General features: G+C 38.8%; 2 protein-coding genes across 12 annotated transcripts; one reads left to right on the top strand and one right to left on the bottom strand.

Annotated features, from left to right (window-relative positions):
* Positions 1 to 689: 689 nt before the first annotated feature.
* Positions 690 to 4,886, top strand: LOC135628500 (protein ALTERED PHOSPHATE STARVATION RESPONSE 1-like). Its single transcript, XM_065135180.1, has 4 exons — positions 690 to 1,882; positions 2,257 to 2,477; positions 3,521 to 3,744; positions 3,823 to 4,886. The coding sequence occupies exons 1-4, from the start codon at positions 961 to 963 to the stop codon at positions 4,649 to 4,651; spliced, it is 2,196 nt and encodes a 731-aa protein (XP_064991252.1). The 5' UTR covers positions 690 to 960; the 3' UTR covers positions 4,652 to 4,886.
* Positions 4,887 to 5,505: 619 nt separating this feature from the next.
* LOC135582346 (probable hexosyltransferase MUCI70) lies at positions 5,506 to 12,118 on the bottom strand. Of its 11 annotated transcripts, none has more exons than XM_065135194.1 (8): positions 11,811 to 12,118; positions 11,430 to 11,541; positions 11,182 to 11,358; positions 8,762 to 8,833; positions 8,491 to 8,687; positions 7,322 to 7,737; positions 7,045 to 7,229; positions 5,506 to 6,257 (listed from the first exon to the last, which is right to left on the bottom strand). In XM_065135194.1, exons 2-8 carry the CDS (start codon positions 11,509 to 11,511, stop codon positions 5,887 to 5,889), a joined length of 1,500 nt encoding a protein of 499 aa, XP_064991266.1. In that variant the 5' UTR covers positions 11,512 to 11,541; positions 11,811 to 12,118; the 3' UTR covers positions 5,506 to 5,886. The 11 variants fall into 11 exon arrangements, with proteins under 11 accessions (XP_064991266.1, XP_064991265.1, XP_064991267.1 ...); XM_065135193.1 differs by having other exon boundaries at positions 11,863 to 12,118; XM_065135195.1 differs by having other exon boundaries at positions 11,887 to 12,118.
* Positions 12,119 to 15,692: the final 3,574 nt, after the last annotated feature.

The following is a 15,692-nucleotide window of genomic DNA, read 5'->3' as shown; positions in this document are numbered from 1 at the left end:
CTAAAAGGAAGTCATAAGTCACATTGAATACAAATGAAGTGACAACTAAACACCTATAGATTTAAAGAACAAATATATATGTTCTAAGAGATCTATCTAAGTTAAATATAGCAGCAAATAACCCTTTAACATGTGTTTTCAGTGGTTGATGAACTTGCCCACCCATCACCATCACATATCCCTCTGTGATATAGCAGCCTAAACACCAACACACATGCCATTTGTTGCTTGCATCTTCCTTGTGATACTTAGCATTAGGGAAAACCCTAACTCACTCCACTAAGATGTCTTCATAACAATAATTTAATTGCCTACTGCCCCTAAAATCTTTAATATAAGAATCCTACACCCCCCTATCACAAACCCTAACTCAAACAAACCATATGATTTCTCTCCTCCTCCTACATTAATAAATTCATGATATATTTTTAATAAGATTTCCCTTCAAATTATTTGATACTAAATAAACATTTTTAGTTAACAATCCATTTTTTCACATTAGAGATGCACACCCAAATTTATAAACCCTAATTCATTATATATTTTGGTAACATTTCCCCCCAAAATTATTTGATATTAAATCAACTACTAATTCTATTTCTTCTTTTTTTTTTTTTAGTATAGGATTTATCTTCTCCTCCCACAATAATCATATTTTTTTTACCTTATAAATGCACATTCAACCATAAACACTATTTTTTTTTTTGTGTGTGTATTTGATAACATTTCCACAAAGATCATTTGATAGTGCATTAATCACTCATTCTACTTAAAAGATTTGTCTTCCCAAAACTATCAATTTTGGAGCTTTGAGATGTAAACACCTCTTTGTTCACATTCTCACACTCTTCACCTTTGACTTTGACTCACTCCTTCCCAAAACTCCACACACTGCTCCTGTCCTCTAAACCCTCCTCTAAGCCCCGCTCGCTTTCGTCCTCCGTATCAAGCGCAGGGGAGATGGGGGGCTGCGCCACCTCGAGGCTCGGCGGTAGCGGCGAGGAGGACGACCCGGTGGCGCTTTGCCGGGAGCGGAAGCGGCTTCTCAAGGTGGCGGTGGAGCGGCGGTACGCCCTCGCTGCAGCCCACGCCGCTTACGTCCGCTCCCTCAACGCTGTCGCCTCCGCCATCGACCTCTTCGTCGTCCGCCACTCTGCCCCCACCGCCATCCTCGTCACCCTTCCCGACGCCGACGTCGACCCGTCCCCTCCCTCCTCCTCCTCCGCCTTCCTTCCCCACACGCCGCGCGAGGCAAATGCGGAATCTTTGGAGTGCCCAGGTTCTCTCCCGCTTTCCCCGTCGTCGGATTCCAGCTCTGATGATGACGTAGAGGGCGTGGAAGCGACGGGGGTGGCCGAAGAGCAGGAGGACGGAAGGGGAGGGGAGATGGGGTTTGGGTACTTCTTCTCGGCCCCGGCGCCATTGCCGCCGTCCCCGTCCCCGGAGGTGTTCGGGTGGGACTTCTTTAACCCGTTCGACGGAATGCAAACGACGGTGGAGGCTGTGGCGATGGTGGGGTCCCTGGACCGGAGCTCAGATGAGGACTTGAGGCTGGTGAGGGAGGAGGAGGGCATCCCGGAGCTGGAGGAAGTGGAAGACAGGAAAACGACAGAGGAGAGTGAAAAGGTGGTAGCTTTGGGTGCAGAGGACAAGGGACACTGTGACGGCAGAGTGCAGGTTGAAGTGGCTGGCAGCAGCAGCGGAGGAGGGGAAGAGAAGGGTTTGGCGGTGGCCGAGATGCAGGGGAGCGGTCGAGAGTTGCTTCAAGCGCTGAGGGATGTGGAGGATCACTTCATCAGGGCTCATGATTCCGGCAAAGAGGTCTCAAGGATGCTGGAGGCCAACATGGTTCTCCTCCAATCTGGGCTTGAGGAGATTAAAGGTGATTCCTTTCTGTCTTCCTCTACCTCCGAAATGCTGATGCCGAAAAGTTCTTGCTTTTCATGAGTACTTCAAGATACATTGTAATATTTTCTTCTCAGTCAAGTTTGCCTCATCCAGTAGCGCCTTAGGGTTCTTTCTCCTCAGGTATTGGTAATGATTTGCATCATTGTTCATAAAAAAAATCATGCTTTGATTGACTGCATATGGTAATATATTTTTCTAGCATATGCAAGTTCATTATCACGTTACATGCAATTAGCTATAATTGACAATTTTGTGCCTCTTATATGATTGAGTTATGCTACATTTGTTTCGAGTTCAGGGTGCATCTCACTCTATGACTTACTTTGTTTGCCACCATTGTTGATTCAGAGAATTCGTCGAAAATGATACAAGCCATCACATGGCATCGGTCTCCTTCGTCGTTATCTTCATCCTATTGGAGTCACCTTGCGTCGAGCTCTAGTAGTACAACATGGTCGGAAAGTAAGAGTGACCTTTTCGATGATTATGGTGGAATGGAATCAGGAAGCCACTCACAGACTCTTGGAAGATTATATGCTTGGGAGAAGAAACTATATGAAGAAGTGAAGGTAACTTTGTTCACTATTTTATGGATTGTCATGTTTTTTATGCTTGCTGATCTTATTTATGAATTAACTTTGGGTATTGCTCCTGTGACTGGCGAATCGTGTAGCTGCAAACAGAAATACATGTAATGAAGTTTAGAACAGTAATTGCAATGGGAAAGTTATGCTTTTATGTACTGATGGCTCTCTTACAGAACATAAACACATTGAACTCTTTCGGTCTCTTGAATTATCTGAGATTTATTGTCTACTTAGGTTTGTAGAAACAATTCTGTCCTTCCTAGAACAGCCCAGCCAACCATAAAATGAATATTTTCATGTAGGCCCCCATAAAAGTTGGTCGATTAAGTTCAAGATGACAACTTCTTGCATAAGCTCCTTATCGTACGAATGACTGACTCATCTCTAAACTAGGGATCCCCAAAAACAGGCACCAGTCTTCATATTATTGCTTCAGTATTAGTTCACTCAAGAGTTGCGTATAACAGACTCTTGGTCCTAACAACAGTTTGGCTTCGATAAGGCATTATGTTCTAGAGTTGCGATTGATAAGTTTGCATTGCCTCATCCAAATAGTGTTGGTGCTCTTGCGTTATATATATACCACCAATTCATATCCAGAGACTATATTCTGTTACCTATATTCTCATAGTCCACATGCACAGTATTTGTCAATAGTAATAGTTCCATTTCCCAAGTTTTTCTTTTTTTCTCCACCTCATTAGCCTCACAGCTTTCAAACTTTTGTTCGCTTGTATTCCAAATGTACGTTTAGTTGATGTTCTTCCGGTAATATCAACTAAATGTCTGGTTATTCCATTCAGATGTTTAGCATGTCATCATTATGCACCACAAGAGAGTTTACAAATGTTTAGCATGACAGGAATTATTAGAAGGTTCACTGCATCTCTTAAATCTTGATGTCGTGTAATTTGTGAAATTTGATATTCCATAAAGTCAAATTTGCTCAATGTAGGTTTTTCTATTGTTTCTTCTAGCAAGGTTCCACTAGCTAATGTAATGCATAGCATCTCGTTAATCTTTAGGCTGGAGATCAAATACGGCAGGCATACGAGAAGAAATGCTTGCAGCTAAGAAATCAGAATGCGAAGGGAGTCGAATCACGATCGGTTGACAAGACAAGGGCTGCTGTAAGAGACCTCTATTCAAGAATCTGGGTAGCATTGCGTGCAGTCGAATCGATCGCTGAAAGGATACAGAAATTGAGGGATGAAGAATTGCAGCCGCAGATCATTGAGCTTCTACAAGGGTACAGTAGCCAGCTACTAATATGGGAATGTTGCATAGTTTATTTTGTTTTCTTTCTGATTCTTCTCATTTTGTGCAGTCTAATGGGGTCTTGGAAGGTAATGCTCGAATCGCATGAAGCCCAGAAGCAAATCATGTTTGAAGTAAACTTATTCACGTGCCCTTCCTATGGAAAATATAGCAACGATTCACAGCGACTTGCAACGCTCACCCTGGTCGCTGAGCTTCATCACTGGAGGAGATACTTTAGAGGTTACATTTCAGCGCAGAAGGCATATGTTGAAGCTCTTGATGGTTGGCTGTCGAAGTTCATCTTACCTGACATGGAATTCTACTCTCGGACTAGATCCTCACTTTCGCATATAGCTAGTGGCCCACCTCTAGTTGTCATCTGTCACCAGTGGTCGACCTCACTGGGGAAGTTGCGTGACAGTGCCGTATCTTATAGCATGAGAAGTTTCGCCAGAACCGTGAGGTTCTTATCGGTTAAGCAAGTAGAGGAACAACAACAGAAGAAGAAAGTGGATGCCCTCACTAAGGAGCTCGAACGCAGGGTTCTCGCATTCCAGAAAGCAGAGGATAAGGTCTTGGATCTAAAGCTGTCAGAAAATGAACCTGAACATTTAGCCGGTAAGAAAGAGATGCTCGACATGCTCAGGAAGAAACTGGAGATGGAGAAAGAAAAACATCGCAATTGCATGCGGGCGACGCAGGAAGTCACCCTAAACGGATTCAAGATAGGCTTGGCCAGTGCCTTTGAGTCACTCGCGGAGTTTGCCAAGGATTCATTGAAACTCTACGACGAACTACTATCACGGAATGAGAAAGCAAAGGCAGCGATTGAGACGACCGGGAAACCATCATTTACGGAGGGCTCTTCCTCCGAGTTGGAGGTCAATAGCAGATAGTAAGATGGTGAAACTTCTTGTCTGGGCTACTTGTGCAGGCTTAAGGGCAACATTGTGTAGTTGTTTTAGGTGCTCTGGCTGCCCCAGTTTTTGTGGGCCTTGCTAAGATCCCGATTGCTAACTTAAGATCTTATGTAAGTAGTAGTTAGATAGTAGGAGCAGGGTTATTTTGGTGGGCAGCCATTGTTGTAAGTATTGTTTGAATGCTGGATAGAGTTTTCTAACCCTTTTAGCATTCGAGTGAAGGTCCGGAGTTTTGTTTGGTCAACACAATCTGCCTTCTAATATAACATGGCATATCATGTGAGGAGCTGACACTTACAGTAGAGTATTGATGGACAGAAGCTTTCTTCTGACAGTACTTGTGTTGGACCATATTTTATGCTTTTTCTTCTTTTCCTCTTGCATCTTTTTGTTGAGTGAGTGAAAAAGGAAGGACTAGAAGAAGAACATTCCATAGCCTAAAGTCGCATTTTGTTGGTAGAGGATCAACATAACAGTCGTCTCTGTGGCACTATTGCTCGAGGTGGTTACCAGCTGCAGTCAAAATCATTTCAGGTATGAATTCTACCCAAGTATTATATATGTATGGCGATAGCGACATGGTTTCCCGGAACTCAAAAGCTCTACAAAATGAAAAAGGATGAAAACACGGGAGAGTACAGAGGAAGAAAAAAGAGTACCTTCTTCGAGGGATGCACAGAAACAGGTGATGCGCAGAGTCCTATAAAGGGCTAAACAGTACTGCTGGCTGCTGCAGGCTTTCATGTTTGATTGTCCAGTAACAAAAGGTAACATTTCAGCATGGAGCTAATCATATATAAGATAAAGAGTCATCACCAAAAAACAAAAAAGAAGGTAATCACTCCTTTGTTTATCTTTCCAAAGCATGGAACGAATCAATATATATAAGCTGTGCTCTCACAGTTGTATAAGGTGGTTGATAACCTGCAACTTGATGCATCAACAAGATAACAATTAGGGAATTCCCCATCTCATTTTATCCTCGAGTCTACCTTTTAAGGAGATTCCATGGAAATATTAACAATGACCTAGACATCTGCAAAATTTAAGTCCTCTAGTGCACCTCAAATTTGTTTCAACCTCAAACTCTGTGAGTGCAAAATTTAAGTCCTCGGAAACATTCCGAAAAGTTGGACGATACACAAGACAGCAAAATGTTCTCCGAGATGGAAAATTACTGATAGAGCCAAAGGAGAGTAAATTTTGCATGTTCACCCTGCGGGTGATGTTCTTTTGACAGAAGGGAGTTGGACTGAGTTGAGGTCCCCTGGATATGGTGTCCACAGTCCTAGCCCTCCCCTACTCTCTTTCAGTCCAGTTTTGTTCCCCTTAAATTCATCTAGGGATTTAACCCACTCAACAACAGAAGAATGTTCCCGGGTGTGTCTGTGCAATATGAATAATGAATTATATTCGCAGTTGGGGAACATGAAAAACTTGAACTCTTCTAATCTGTACACCACATAGCCAAAACTAAGTTGATCCCTCGGTGTGAAAAGATTGACCTCATTAAACCAAAGGCAGCTGAACAAGTTGGTCATTGTTGTGTGCTCCCGTATTATGACTGCACCCTCTGGTACATCTGCATTCATCAGGAATTTTCATCAGTAATATACATTGAAGTTAAAGAAGCCGCCAGATATTATTTTAGCAGCTTTAAATTTATTATCGAGACAGTCATGACAGATTAACATAAGATCTTTATGACACAAATGGAATATGATGTGAGATGGGAATTGATATTGCTCTACATGCCAATTTAAATTCCAACTTCTATTGACTCTATCGGCGAGAAAAATAAAAAGATGTATAATATATATGTTCAATCGCTTGCTCTGTTAAAACTTTGCTTTTCGCAAACAAGTTTAACAGTTAAAGATAACAATAAAAAAAAATCAAGGCATTGATATGGGAGTTCCACCAACTGAAGGTTCTTGGTTTATAGCATTGCCTAACGACTTAAATCATCATCGACTGAAGCTTTTTACTATCATAAAACATGTAAAGATTGCCTTCTTAGTCTAAACAAAGAGTAATATCCCGACATCATCAAGATAATAAATTGAAAATCGTCACAGGATAACCACTGAACACTTTCTGAATAGGCCAAAGATATACTGTACTTGCAGTATATCCATCTCTAGATAATCATAATATTTAACAAAATTTGTTTTTTTGTAATTATGAAGCCATACTAACAGTGTTAACTTCATCATCTTTAAAATGAAATTACTGAGACAAAGATTATTGGAACTTAGAAGTCAGAGCCGTCATCATGAGCAATAACATGAAAGAATGTTCTCATCAATGTGTATGAAAATATTGTAATCGTCATTATATCTGGCACTGAAAAAATATCATGTTCTTACCACTGATTGTCCTTTTCTTTGGACTCCATAGCTCCATTCCCTCATAGTGGTAAATCTTCATGTGCAAATCGATCAGCGGCCGAGCATACCGCTTCCTTCGCTTGATTGCATCTGCCTCCTCATAGATACTCCTGTGATGTTTATGACAAGCAATTGCAAATGTGTGCTTTCCCCGCCAGAGATATCTGCAGAGTTCACAGAATACAGAAGTCATGAAATCTAAAGACAAAAAAGGAAAATTTTACTAGTCAGTTATTCAGTTGAAGAAACAACCCACCTTTCTAGAATAAGCAATGGGTCAACTATAAGCTCCATTTTCCCATCAATCCAAATGCTATACTGAGCTTGAGGAAACAGCCTGTGTGTTAGTATCTTCGGAACCTTCCCATTTCTTCTAGGTTCATCATATGGTGGATGATGTAGTGTCACAAGGCGCCAAATACCTACCCATTTTCCTCCATCACTGGCTTCTCTAACAGTTACATTTTGCTTAATGAAATCAAGAGAGACCTCATCAACTACCATCAGAAAGCAGAACAGCTTTCTGGAACGAAGACTTATGTTGTAAGGTTGATGGGGAGTGTCATACCCATCAAAAATGCCAGAGGCAACAACAAACCTACATTTCTTTGCATATTTCACATCTACAGCATCCATTTCTGCACCTCCATTTTTCATAAAGCCACAGTGCACCTAAAGAACAAATAGAAAAACAATAAATAAAAATCTCCAAGATAAGATATCATCAAATTCATCTGGATAAATAAGAATGTCAATCATGAAGGTAAGAATTCTTTCACTGTTGCATATATAAAAAAGTTCAAGATATACATTTTAGATGCTTGCACATAATGATATGCACATGCGAAGGCTTGCGGCTTGCAAGATGAAACCTATGTTGTTTAGCTAATACATTATTCTATGGCCCATTACAAGATATGCATATCTAAAATTGTGAAAATTTTCTAATGTGGTAGAAAAATAGTTGCACCATTTCTGACTACACAACATAATCTCTCTCCTTCTCTCCCTCTCTAAGATGTAGAAAATTTAATTAACTGACTCAACCAAGTCAGTCAGTTGCTATTGAAGTTGATACATGCTACAATGCAAAAGCAAAGCCAAGGCCACTGCAAAGTATTGGACAGGGACTAATAGCAAAAGGACAAGAATTATAGCTACAGAAAATTTCATCTTAATCCAACAAGCACATCCTCTTTTTCTCTAGAATTATAATCATAATGGATTTACAAGAATGAAAATTTAAGATGCCAACATATTCAACGGGACAAAGGTAAGGCCTGCTCAAAACACACTTAGTGAGTAATAGCAAATGCTTGCTCATGTTCAAATATGCCTTTGTGCAATATTGAATTTCACAATGACAAAACACATAGGTGCAGTAAAGATGATTTCCACACCTATTACATGCAACTATACAATCACCTTCATAGTTGTATTCAGTTTGAAACTATTTTCTCTTTGTTTCCAGCTCTGATGTCCCCCAAAAAGTGGTTGAGACTTCTCATTGGCATTTCCTTGGTCATCTTCCAATACATATTTTAGAAATTTTGGGATGGTATCGGGAGTTCTCTTTGGAATGACTATGGCATCTGGGTCATCCATAAGAGGAATTGAGCAACCTACATGCGCAAAGTGCAAAGTTAAGAAGTGGGCAATACCAAGTCTTGCATAGAAAATGTTAAGGTAGTCTTACGATGTTGTTGCTTGGTAGTGAGACCCATTGTGTCTAAGATACCAAGAACTTTGCTGTCTTTTTTACAAAGAGCTGCAGAAAAGAGAGCAATAGAAACCTTAAAGTATGTAAAATCTAGAATTGTTTTTTTTTTTTTTGGTTACTACATTCAGGGAGGGTATTTTAAGACTGAGAATTAGTGAAAATCATAAAAAAAAGGTTGGATAACAAAACAGGTAGGAAAAACAAGTTAAGAGAATAAACATCAATGAACTAATATCAATCAAGTGTTGATATTCTGCTGATAAAATGACAGGCAAGTATATATGTGGAGAGCACCTATCTACAGACACAATGATGCATTATACAGATATATACGTATGTTTGTGTGTGCATGTACATATCCACAACCATCAGTATTTTTTTGAAAATGATGGTATTGACTATTTTCTATAAAACAGCATAAAATGAAGAAACAATCTGTACTCGTGCTTGACAAATAATATGCTAGTAGTTTGCTATTAGGTTCTTCCATGATATGGCAAAGTCTAAAACAGCTGTTTAAAGACTGATCACAGCTAATCAAGTTCACTGAAAGAACTACTTTATTTAATGGAAAGCAGTATCCCTCACATAGGATGCCTTCTGTTGGCTTTTGACATGATACCAATTATGTACACACAAATTCTGAATGATACCAATTATTCTGAATGTAATACAATGTTTGCCGGATCAGGATAAGATTTGGGGTGAATGATGAAATTTAGATCCGGATTGGTTTGGATATGCTGGATCATCCAAGTCAATCATGGTTCCGGATTTTTTTTTTTAAATGATTGGAAATCAGGAACAGATTTGAATTTAGTTAGGAACAGTCTGATTGGTTAAAAATTGATTGATATAGGTCATATTTAGTAGGATAGCAGCAATTGGGCTTAAGTGGCGGATAATTCGCCAGACTGATGAGAATAACTGCAACTTAGCTGAGATTGGTCAAACAAGCATGAGACCAGACAAAATTAACTGGTCCTTTTTGATTCCCTGAAAACCAAGGGTTTGACAATTGTACTTGTTGAATCCCAACCTGGATCAGATGATTCTGCAAGCCAACTGGCTATAAAAGAGAAGATAAAAAGAGGCAAAATTTGAAAGAGATCTAAATAGTCGCCAATAATCATAAATAATAGTTACAAGCTGGAGTTTTGACTTCAAAACTCCAGCTTGAAATGATTATTTTTTTCAGTGTCAGCCACAATGTAATTCACTTATGTATGTCTTGGCTACAGTTTCTCAAAAGCATGAAATACAGGCCTTTTCACTAGTGCATCCATAGAAAATGTTATTAATATTCTATGCAGAAAATTTTATTTCTTCACGTCATGTTACATACAGGTGTAACTCGATTATTATTTTTTTTGCCATGATGCTTTTTGTTACCATCAGAGCCCGAATATAACTAATTAGCGATGGACAATAGTTCACGCATAAATAGCATCTAACGAGGCCACACTATTTCATATTTCCACACAAATGCTTTCCAAGTCAAATCCACATAGATGTAGCAACACATTAATCAAAAGAAGTTAACAAGACCTGGAAATCTAAGGTAACACCTGTCAGCATACATGCCTCTGGAACATGATATATTCACCAACAACTAGACTCTCCTGCCCAACACTTCCTAAGCTTTGCTTTCCTTTGATGGGATGGCTCATACATTATATGTGGTATTTTTGCTGTTCAAAGAGTTATCATCCTGAATTTGTAAAGGACCATCATTTTTCAGCATCTTGACTAAATAATCATTAATAGACAAGAAATATATACTAATTTTTTTACAGGAAAAGCATTGTCAACTAATATTTTTACAAGAAAAGCATTGTCGATTTTTGGTTTTAACAAACCTTCCATCAGTTGTCTGATGATAACACTTGATTAATTTTTTATGCTTTGATATTTAATATTCTAGTGGCAGCAGAATGGTCAATATTCCAGGCTCCAAATATGCCACCAAAACCATGGCAGCAATAGTAATAAGATCAAAGCTACTTCCATAGAAAGTCCAAAGCTGCTCACTGATTAATAGGCTGTCACCATTTGAATGGAATAGCCAAAACGTGAATGTGCTGATCAAGAGGATTCAATATTCTAAAATGTCTTCTACGAAGTTTGTTCATCATTGCATCATTCAAGAAAAAATTGGTGGGAGATTGTTCTAATAACAACACTAGAATACAAAAGAAAGCGTGCAAGGGGCATAAGAGCTAAAATTTAAAGAGCAAGAATCACTAGATTTACTGAATTTTATCAGACAGATCAATATAATTCATTCACTTTCCTCACAGCACATTAAATCGACCAAGAAGTTCCAATATCATAGTAGAAACTCTACAACTAATTAACCAATCCTATATAGAAAAACAAAAAAAAAAGGAATTTACCTGACAAGAAGCTAATAGAAGAATGACACGACCACAAATGAAATAGCAAGGCAAAAAGGATGAGCAGCATCCACACAATGGCTGACACGAGGACCAACCGTATGAAACCCCTCCGCCAGACCATCTTCAGAGGATCTTTAATGCCCCTTCCGTTGGCAGAGACATCGGTTTCATCGGCTGCATCTACAAAAGTCCAACTCTTCTAAGAACAGACTGCAAAATCAGAACGAAAATTCAATCCATCTAACCTTTGGTGCCAGCATTCCGATTACCCCTCTCCGTTCGATAAGAGGCTCGCAAGGAGAGCAAGCGCTGGGCTTCAGTCTCCATTCTTCCTAACTCCCGCTTTCCATCTTGTAACTATAGAGGGAAGGTTGTATTAGATTCTTGAACTTGCAGATCAAGAACAGAACTCTTGCATCAATAAGCCATCGGAATCACTCGATAGAACAACGAAAATGAAGGCAGAAAACTAGAGAGGGAAAGGATCAAGGGACCCGAAGGATCGAACGAACAAAGAAACGAGAAGCAAAACCACCGGATCAAGAACAGATTCTTTTCATCAAGAAGGCACTTGGACATATCCAACGAAATAAGGCAGAAACCTAGAGAGGGAGAGGATCACGAACAGAATTCTTGCACAGATCGAACAGAAAAATGAAACGAGAAGCAAGAACACACGGATCAAGAACAGATTTCTTCAACCGAGAAGGCAGAGAACGAGCGGTACGAAGCCTAGTGGCTCAGATTTACTCCACAAATCACGTCTTTAGCTGTTCTGCGTGCCACTCGAGTGGAGAAGAGCGCAGTGAAGAGAAGAGGGGAGAACCGACGCAGATCGAAGGCGACGCCGTTGTCGGCGATCGAAAGCAGTGGATCCGCATCCGTCTCTGTTGTTCCGTAGAGCGCACGTTGTTGGGCCGAAGGCCTACAACACGGACCAACAACGATACCGCCACCAGATGATGTGCTATAATCGTAAACTATTTAAACTGTTATAGTTTATTTATATCTAAAATATTTTTTCTATTTTTTTTATAAAAAATATAATATATAAATCTTTTTCGTTAAATCTTACTTAAGATATGTTAAAGTACGTTTACTGCTGACTTATAAAAAAATATTAATATAATAATATATAATTTAAGTTTAAAAAAGAATTAATATTAATTTTAACCTTTGTAGTTTCGATCATGAATCACTAAGTCCTTATGATTTATTTATATATAAAATAATTTTTATATCTTAAAAAATATAACATATAAACTCATCTTGTCAAATCTAACTTAACGGACGTTCTACTTATGTAAATATTAAAAAAAAATAAGACCACCATTAATAATAGGAGAACACATCATCGTGGAAATGATGACCAGTAGTAGCACTGATCCGTTATTGCCTAGTAGGGTATCATATACATGCAACATCTCCCGCTCTGATGACAATATCAAAAGATTTTGGTTCTGCCTCAGGTATATGTGCATTAACCAGTTTAACGTTAAGCAGGAAGTGGTTTCCTGGTCCCTCTTCGTTCTCCTTGGCATCATCGTCTCCATCGCTTCCCACTTCATTCTCTCATGCACCCCCACCTGTCATGCTTATAACATAGTTGTTCATCTCTCTCTCACCTCTGCCTCCCGTCTCTCCTACCTCTATCTCTCTGTCTTCATCCGGCGTTACAACCTCTATCATTTCCTCTTTCTCAACAAGATGGACCTTAACCTTTTGTTAAACTTAAATTATATATATCATTATATTAATAATTTATTATGAATCAGCAGCATGTCACGTAAATGAATTCTAAAGTCTGTTAACTTATACTTGACAAGAGGAGCTTATATGTTATATTTTTAAAAATATAAGAATCATAAAGGCTTAAGTGTTCAATGACTAAAACTATATAGGCTAAAATAAAATTTAATTATTTTTTAAATTTAAATTATATATATCATTATATTAATGATTTATTATGAGTTAGTATGTCATGTAAGCAGATCATAACGTATATTAACTCAGACTTGATGGGAAAGATTTATATGTTACGTTTTTTTGAAAATATAAAGATTATTTTAATACAAGTAAACTATAAAGACTTAAGTGACGAATGAATAAAATCATAAGGGTTAAAATAGATCTTAACCTAGAAATATATGATGTTAGATTATGAAAGTAATATTATTAATATTATCATAAATTTATATTTAAAATTATTAAGTCAATTTTTGATTATCTGAGTGAGAAATTGATTTGGAGTTAATCGGGATTCTTTTTCCACCCTTATATCGAGTGAATTTAATTGATACCATTCTTATCCATCTCCGATCGTACCAAATCCTATAAAATTATGTCAGAAATTCTTGATAAGACCTCATGATGCCTAAGTTAATAGAGGTTCAAATGATTCAACTCGTATTTTCAAGAGAGAGCTATTTATCGAAACATATCTTATGAGCCATTTTATAGTGCTCCAAGTACCATTATTTTCGTAGCAATCACAAGTTATAGGAAAGGTGGTGCACCACTTTTGGATTTAATTATGATCATAGTGAGTCAAATATGAGGTATGATAATATTTAGTCCATTCAATCTTCTGTTGAGATGTTGATTATATGATATTAATAATGTGATAGTAAGATATTGATTATGTGACGATCAGGTGTTTGATATATGAAGATGAATTATCGATCGATCAGTATTACAGTACCATTCACATGATGATGATATGTTAGACATGTCTCTACCCCTATATCAAAAACACATAATAAAATTTGTTTGAGTGGGTTAATTATATATTAATCCGTCTAATTAATTATATTTAAAAATTAGATTTTTATATTTTTTAAATTTATCGTTAATATAATTATGAAAGTAAAACATTTATGTTTATTTATCTAACACATCGATTTACTAATGAAAATATAAAAATAAATTTTTTTAATATTTCAATCAATGACGATGGATAATATTAGTAGTGACGAACAATACTGTTTTTGGAAGTGATGAGTGATTATTGTGAATAAAGAGAACGACGACGAGAGATAAGAGTCGCTTTACTTATACGTCAGTATCTACTTAGATGTAGAGTGATCTTTGTCTCTAGTTGTTGATCTCTTCATCCACAATAGCAAATCATCATTTTCAACGATGTCGACTTGAACATTAAAATTATTAAAATTATTTTATTTTATATTTTTATTGATAAAAATCGATAATATTAAGATAAATAGACATAAATATTTTACTTTTCTAATTATAAAAAAATTGATATAATTTTTAAAAATATAAGAATCAAAATACTAAAGGTAACTAATTATAGGATAAAAAATATTTGATCTTAAAAAAAGTTTACTAAAGGCTTTTATTCGATGATATCTCCTAATTAATTTTTGCTTGGGAGCTTTTTTTTATTATTACTTTGACGAAAATATTTCTCCGCCACCATCCGTCCTCGATCGTCATCAGACCACCACTAGCATCGCCGCCGCCTCCTCCTTGACCCCCCACTCCCGCACGGCTTCCAGCGTTGCTGCCGCCACCCTTTCCTCCATCAGTCTCCCCTCCGCCTTCGCCACGGCCTCCACCCCGCCCCTCCCGGCCATTGCCACCACACCGCCGTTGTCTCCTTCACAACCTCCGGCTCCCCCCTTCGGTACCCACCGCCAGCCGTCCCCTCCTCCTCGCCATTGTCGCCAGCGAGAAGGGGCGGGGCCCCGTGACACCTCCTTCGTCAAAACCCATATTTTTCATGGGAAAATCTCCCGTCGCGACGCCATAGACTCAGCCACGACTAAAACCAATACCATGTCTCGCCATTCGGGGCGACCCTTTCACCGTGACGCCTATGTGACCGCCGCCCCCAATAGAATCGCCACCGATGGCAGGTCACCAACGAGAAGGAGTGGGGCGGGGTGGAGGCGATGATGAGAAGGTGGGAGCGATTAGCGTCGACAGTACTATTTTACCCAATGATAATGGTTGTTATGCAACGATATTATTTTATATCAGATGGAAGACATATGTGATGTAACCGTCACATGAATGATGTTCAAAATAATCAATCAGATGCGAATTTTAGCGCACGCGACCTCGGAAGGGACCCATGAATCACACGGCGCAAGCAAACGGAAGCCTGCTTAACCAAGCCAAGCGATCCCATTCCACTTGCAACTTAACGTACGTACGTACATTGGAGGATTCCTCCGTGCAGTGCGCCAAAAGTCAAGCATCCTTCCCACTTCAATGGCTCTTCTTCCAAGCTAACTCACACCCCCACTTTGCACCACCACCCACTCCTCCTTTATCCCCTCCTTCATATATATATATATATATATATATATATATATATATAAATCAATTACATACATCCACGTAGAAAACGCAAGCTTCATATCGACAACTTTGCCCCATTGGCTGTAGCCATGGGCCCCGCGGTGGGGCTCACCTCTCCTCACCAACCACTCTGCGGAGCCAAACCGGAGGCTCGGGATCTGGCATCCTGCTTCGCTGGTGGT

Source organism: Musa acuminata, chromosome BXJ3-1, assembly GCF_036884655.1.
Source record: "Musa acuminata AAA Group cultivar baxijiao chromosome BXJ3-1, Cavendish_Baxijiao_AAA, whole genome shotgun sequence".
In the NCBI taxonomy this organism is placed as follows: domain Eukaryota; kingdom Viridiplantae; phylum Streptophyta; class Magnoliopsida; order Zingiberales; family Musaceae; genus Musa; species Musa acuminata.
Note: the sequence above shows the minus strand (reverse complement) of the source record. Positions and strands in the feature narration are given on the sequence as shown.

Excerpts from the sequence above, each read along its gene's own strand:
- LOC135628500 (XM_065135180.1), top strand. The coding sequence starts at position 961 with ATGGGGGGCTGCGCCACCTCGAGGCTCGGCGGTAGCGGCGAGGAGGAC. Across the intron at positions 1,883-2,256 it reads TGGGCTTGAGGAGATTAAAG|AGAATTCGTCGAAAATGATA; the intron begins GTGATTCCTTTC and ends TTGTTGATTCAG. Across the intron at positions 2,478-3,520 it reads AACTATATGAAGAAGTGAAG|GCTGGAGATCAAATACGGCA; the intron begins GTAACTTTGTTC and ends GTTAATCTTTAG.
- LOC135582346 (XM_065135188.1), bottom strand. The coding sequence starts at position 11,511 with ATGGAGACTGAAGCCCAGCGCTTGCTCTCCTTGCGAGCCTCTTATCGA. Across the intron at positions 11,365-11,429 it reads TCGGAATGCTGGCACCAAAG|ATGCAGCCGATGAAACCGAT; the intron begins GTTAGATGGATT and ends GGACTTTTGTAG. Across the intron at positions 8,834-11,181 it reads TTCTATTAGCTTCTTGTCAG|CTCTTTGTAAAAAAGACAGC; the intron begins GTAAATTCCTTT and ends TCTTTTCTGCAG.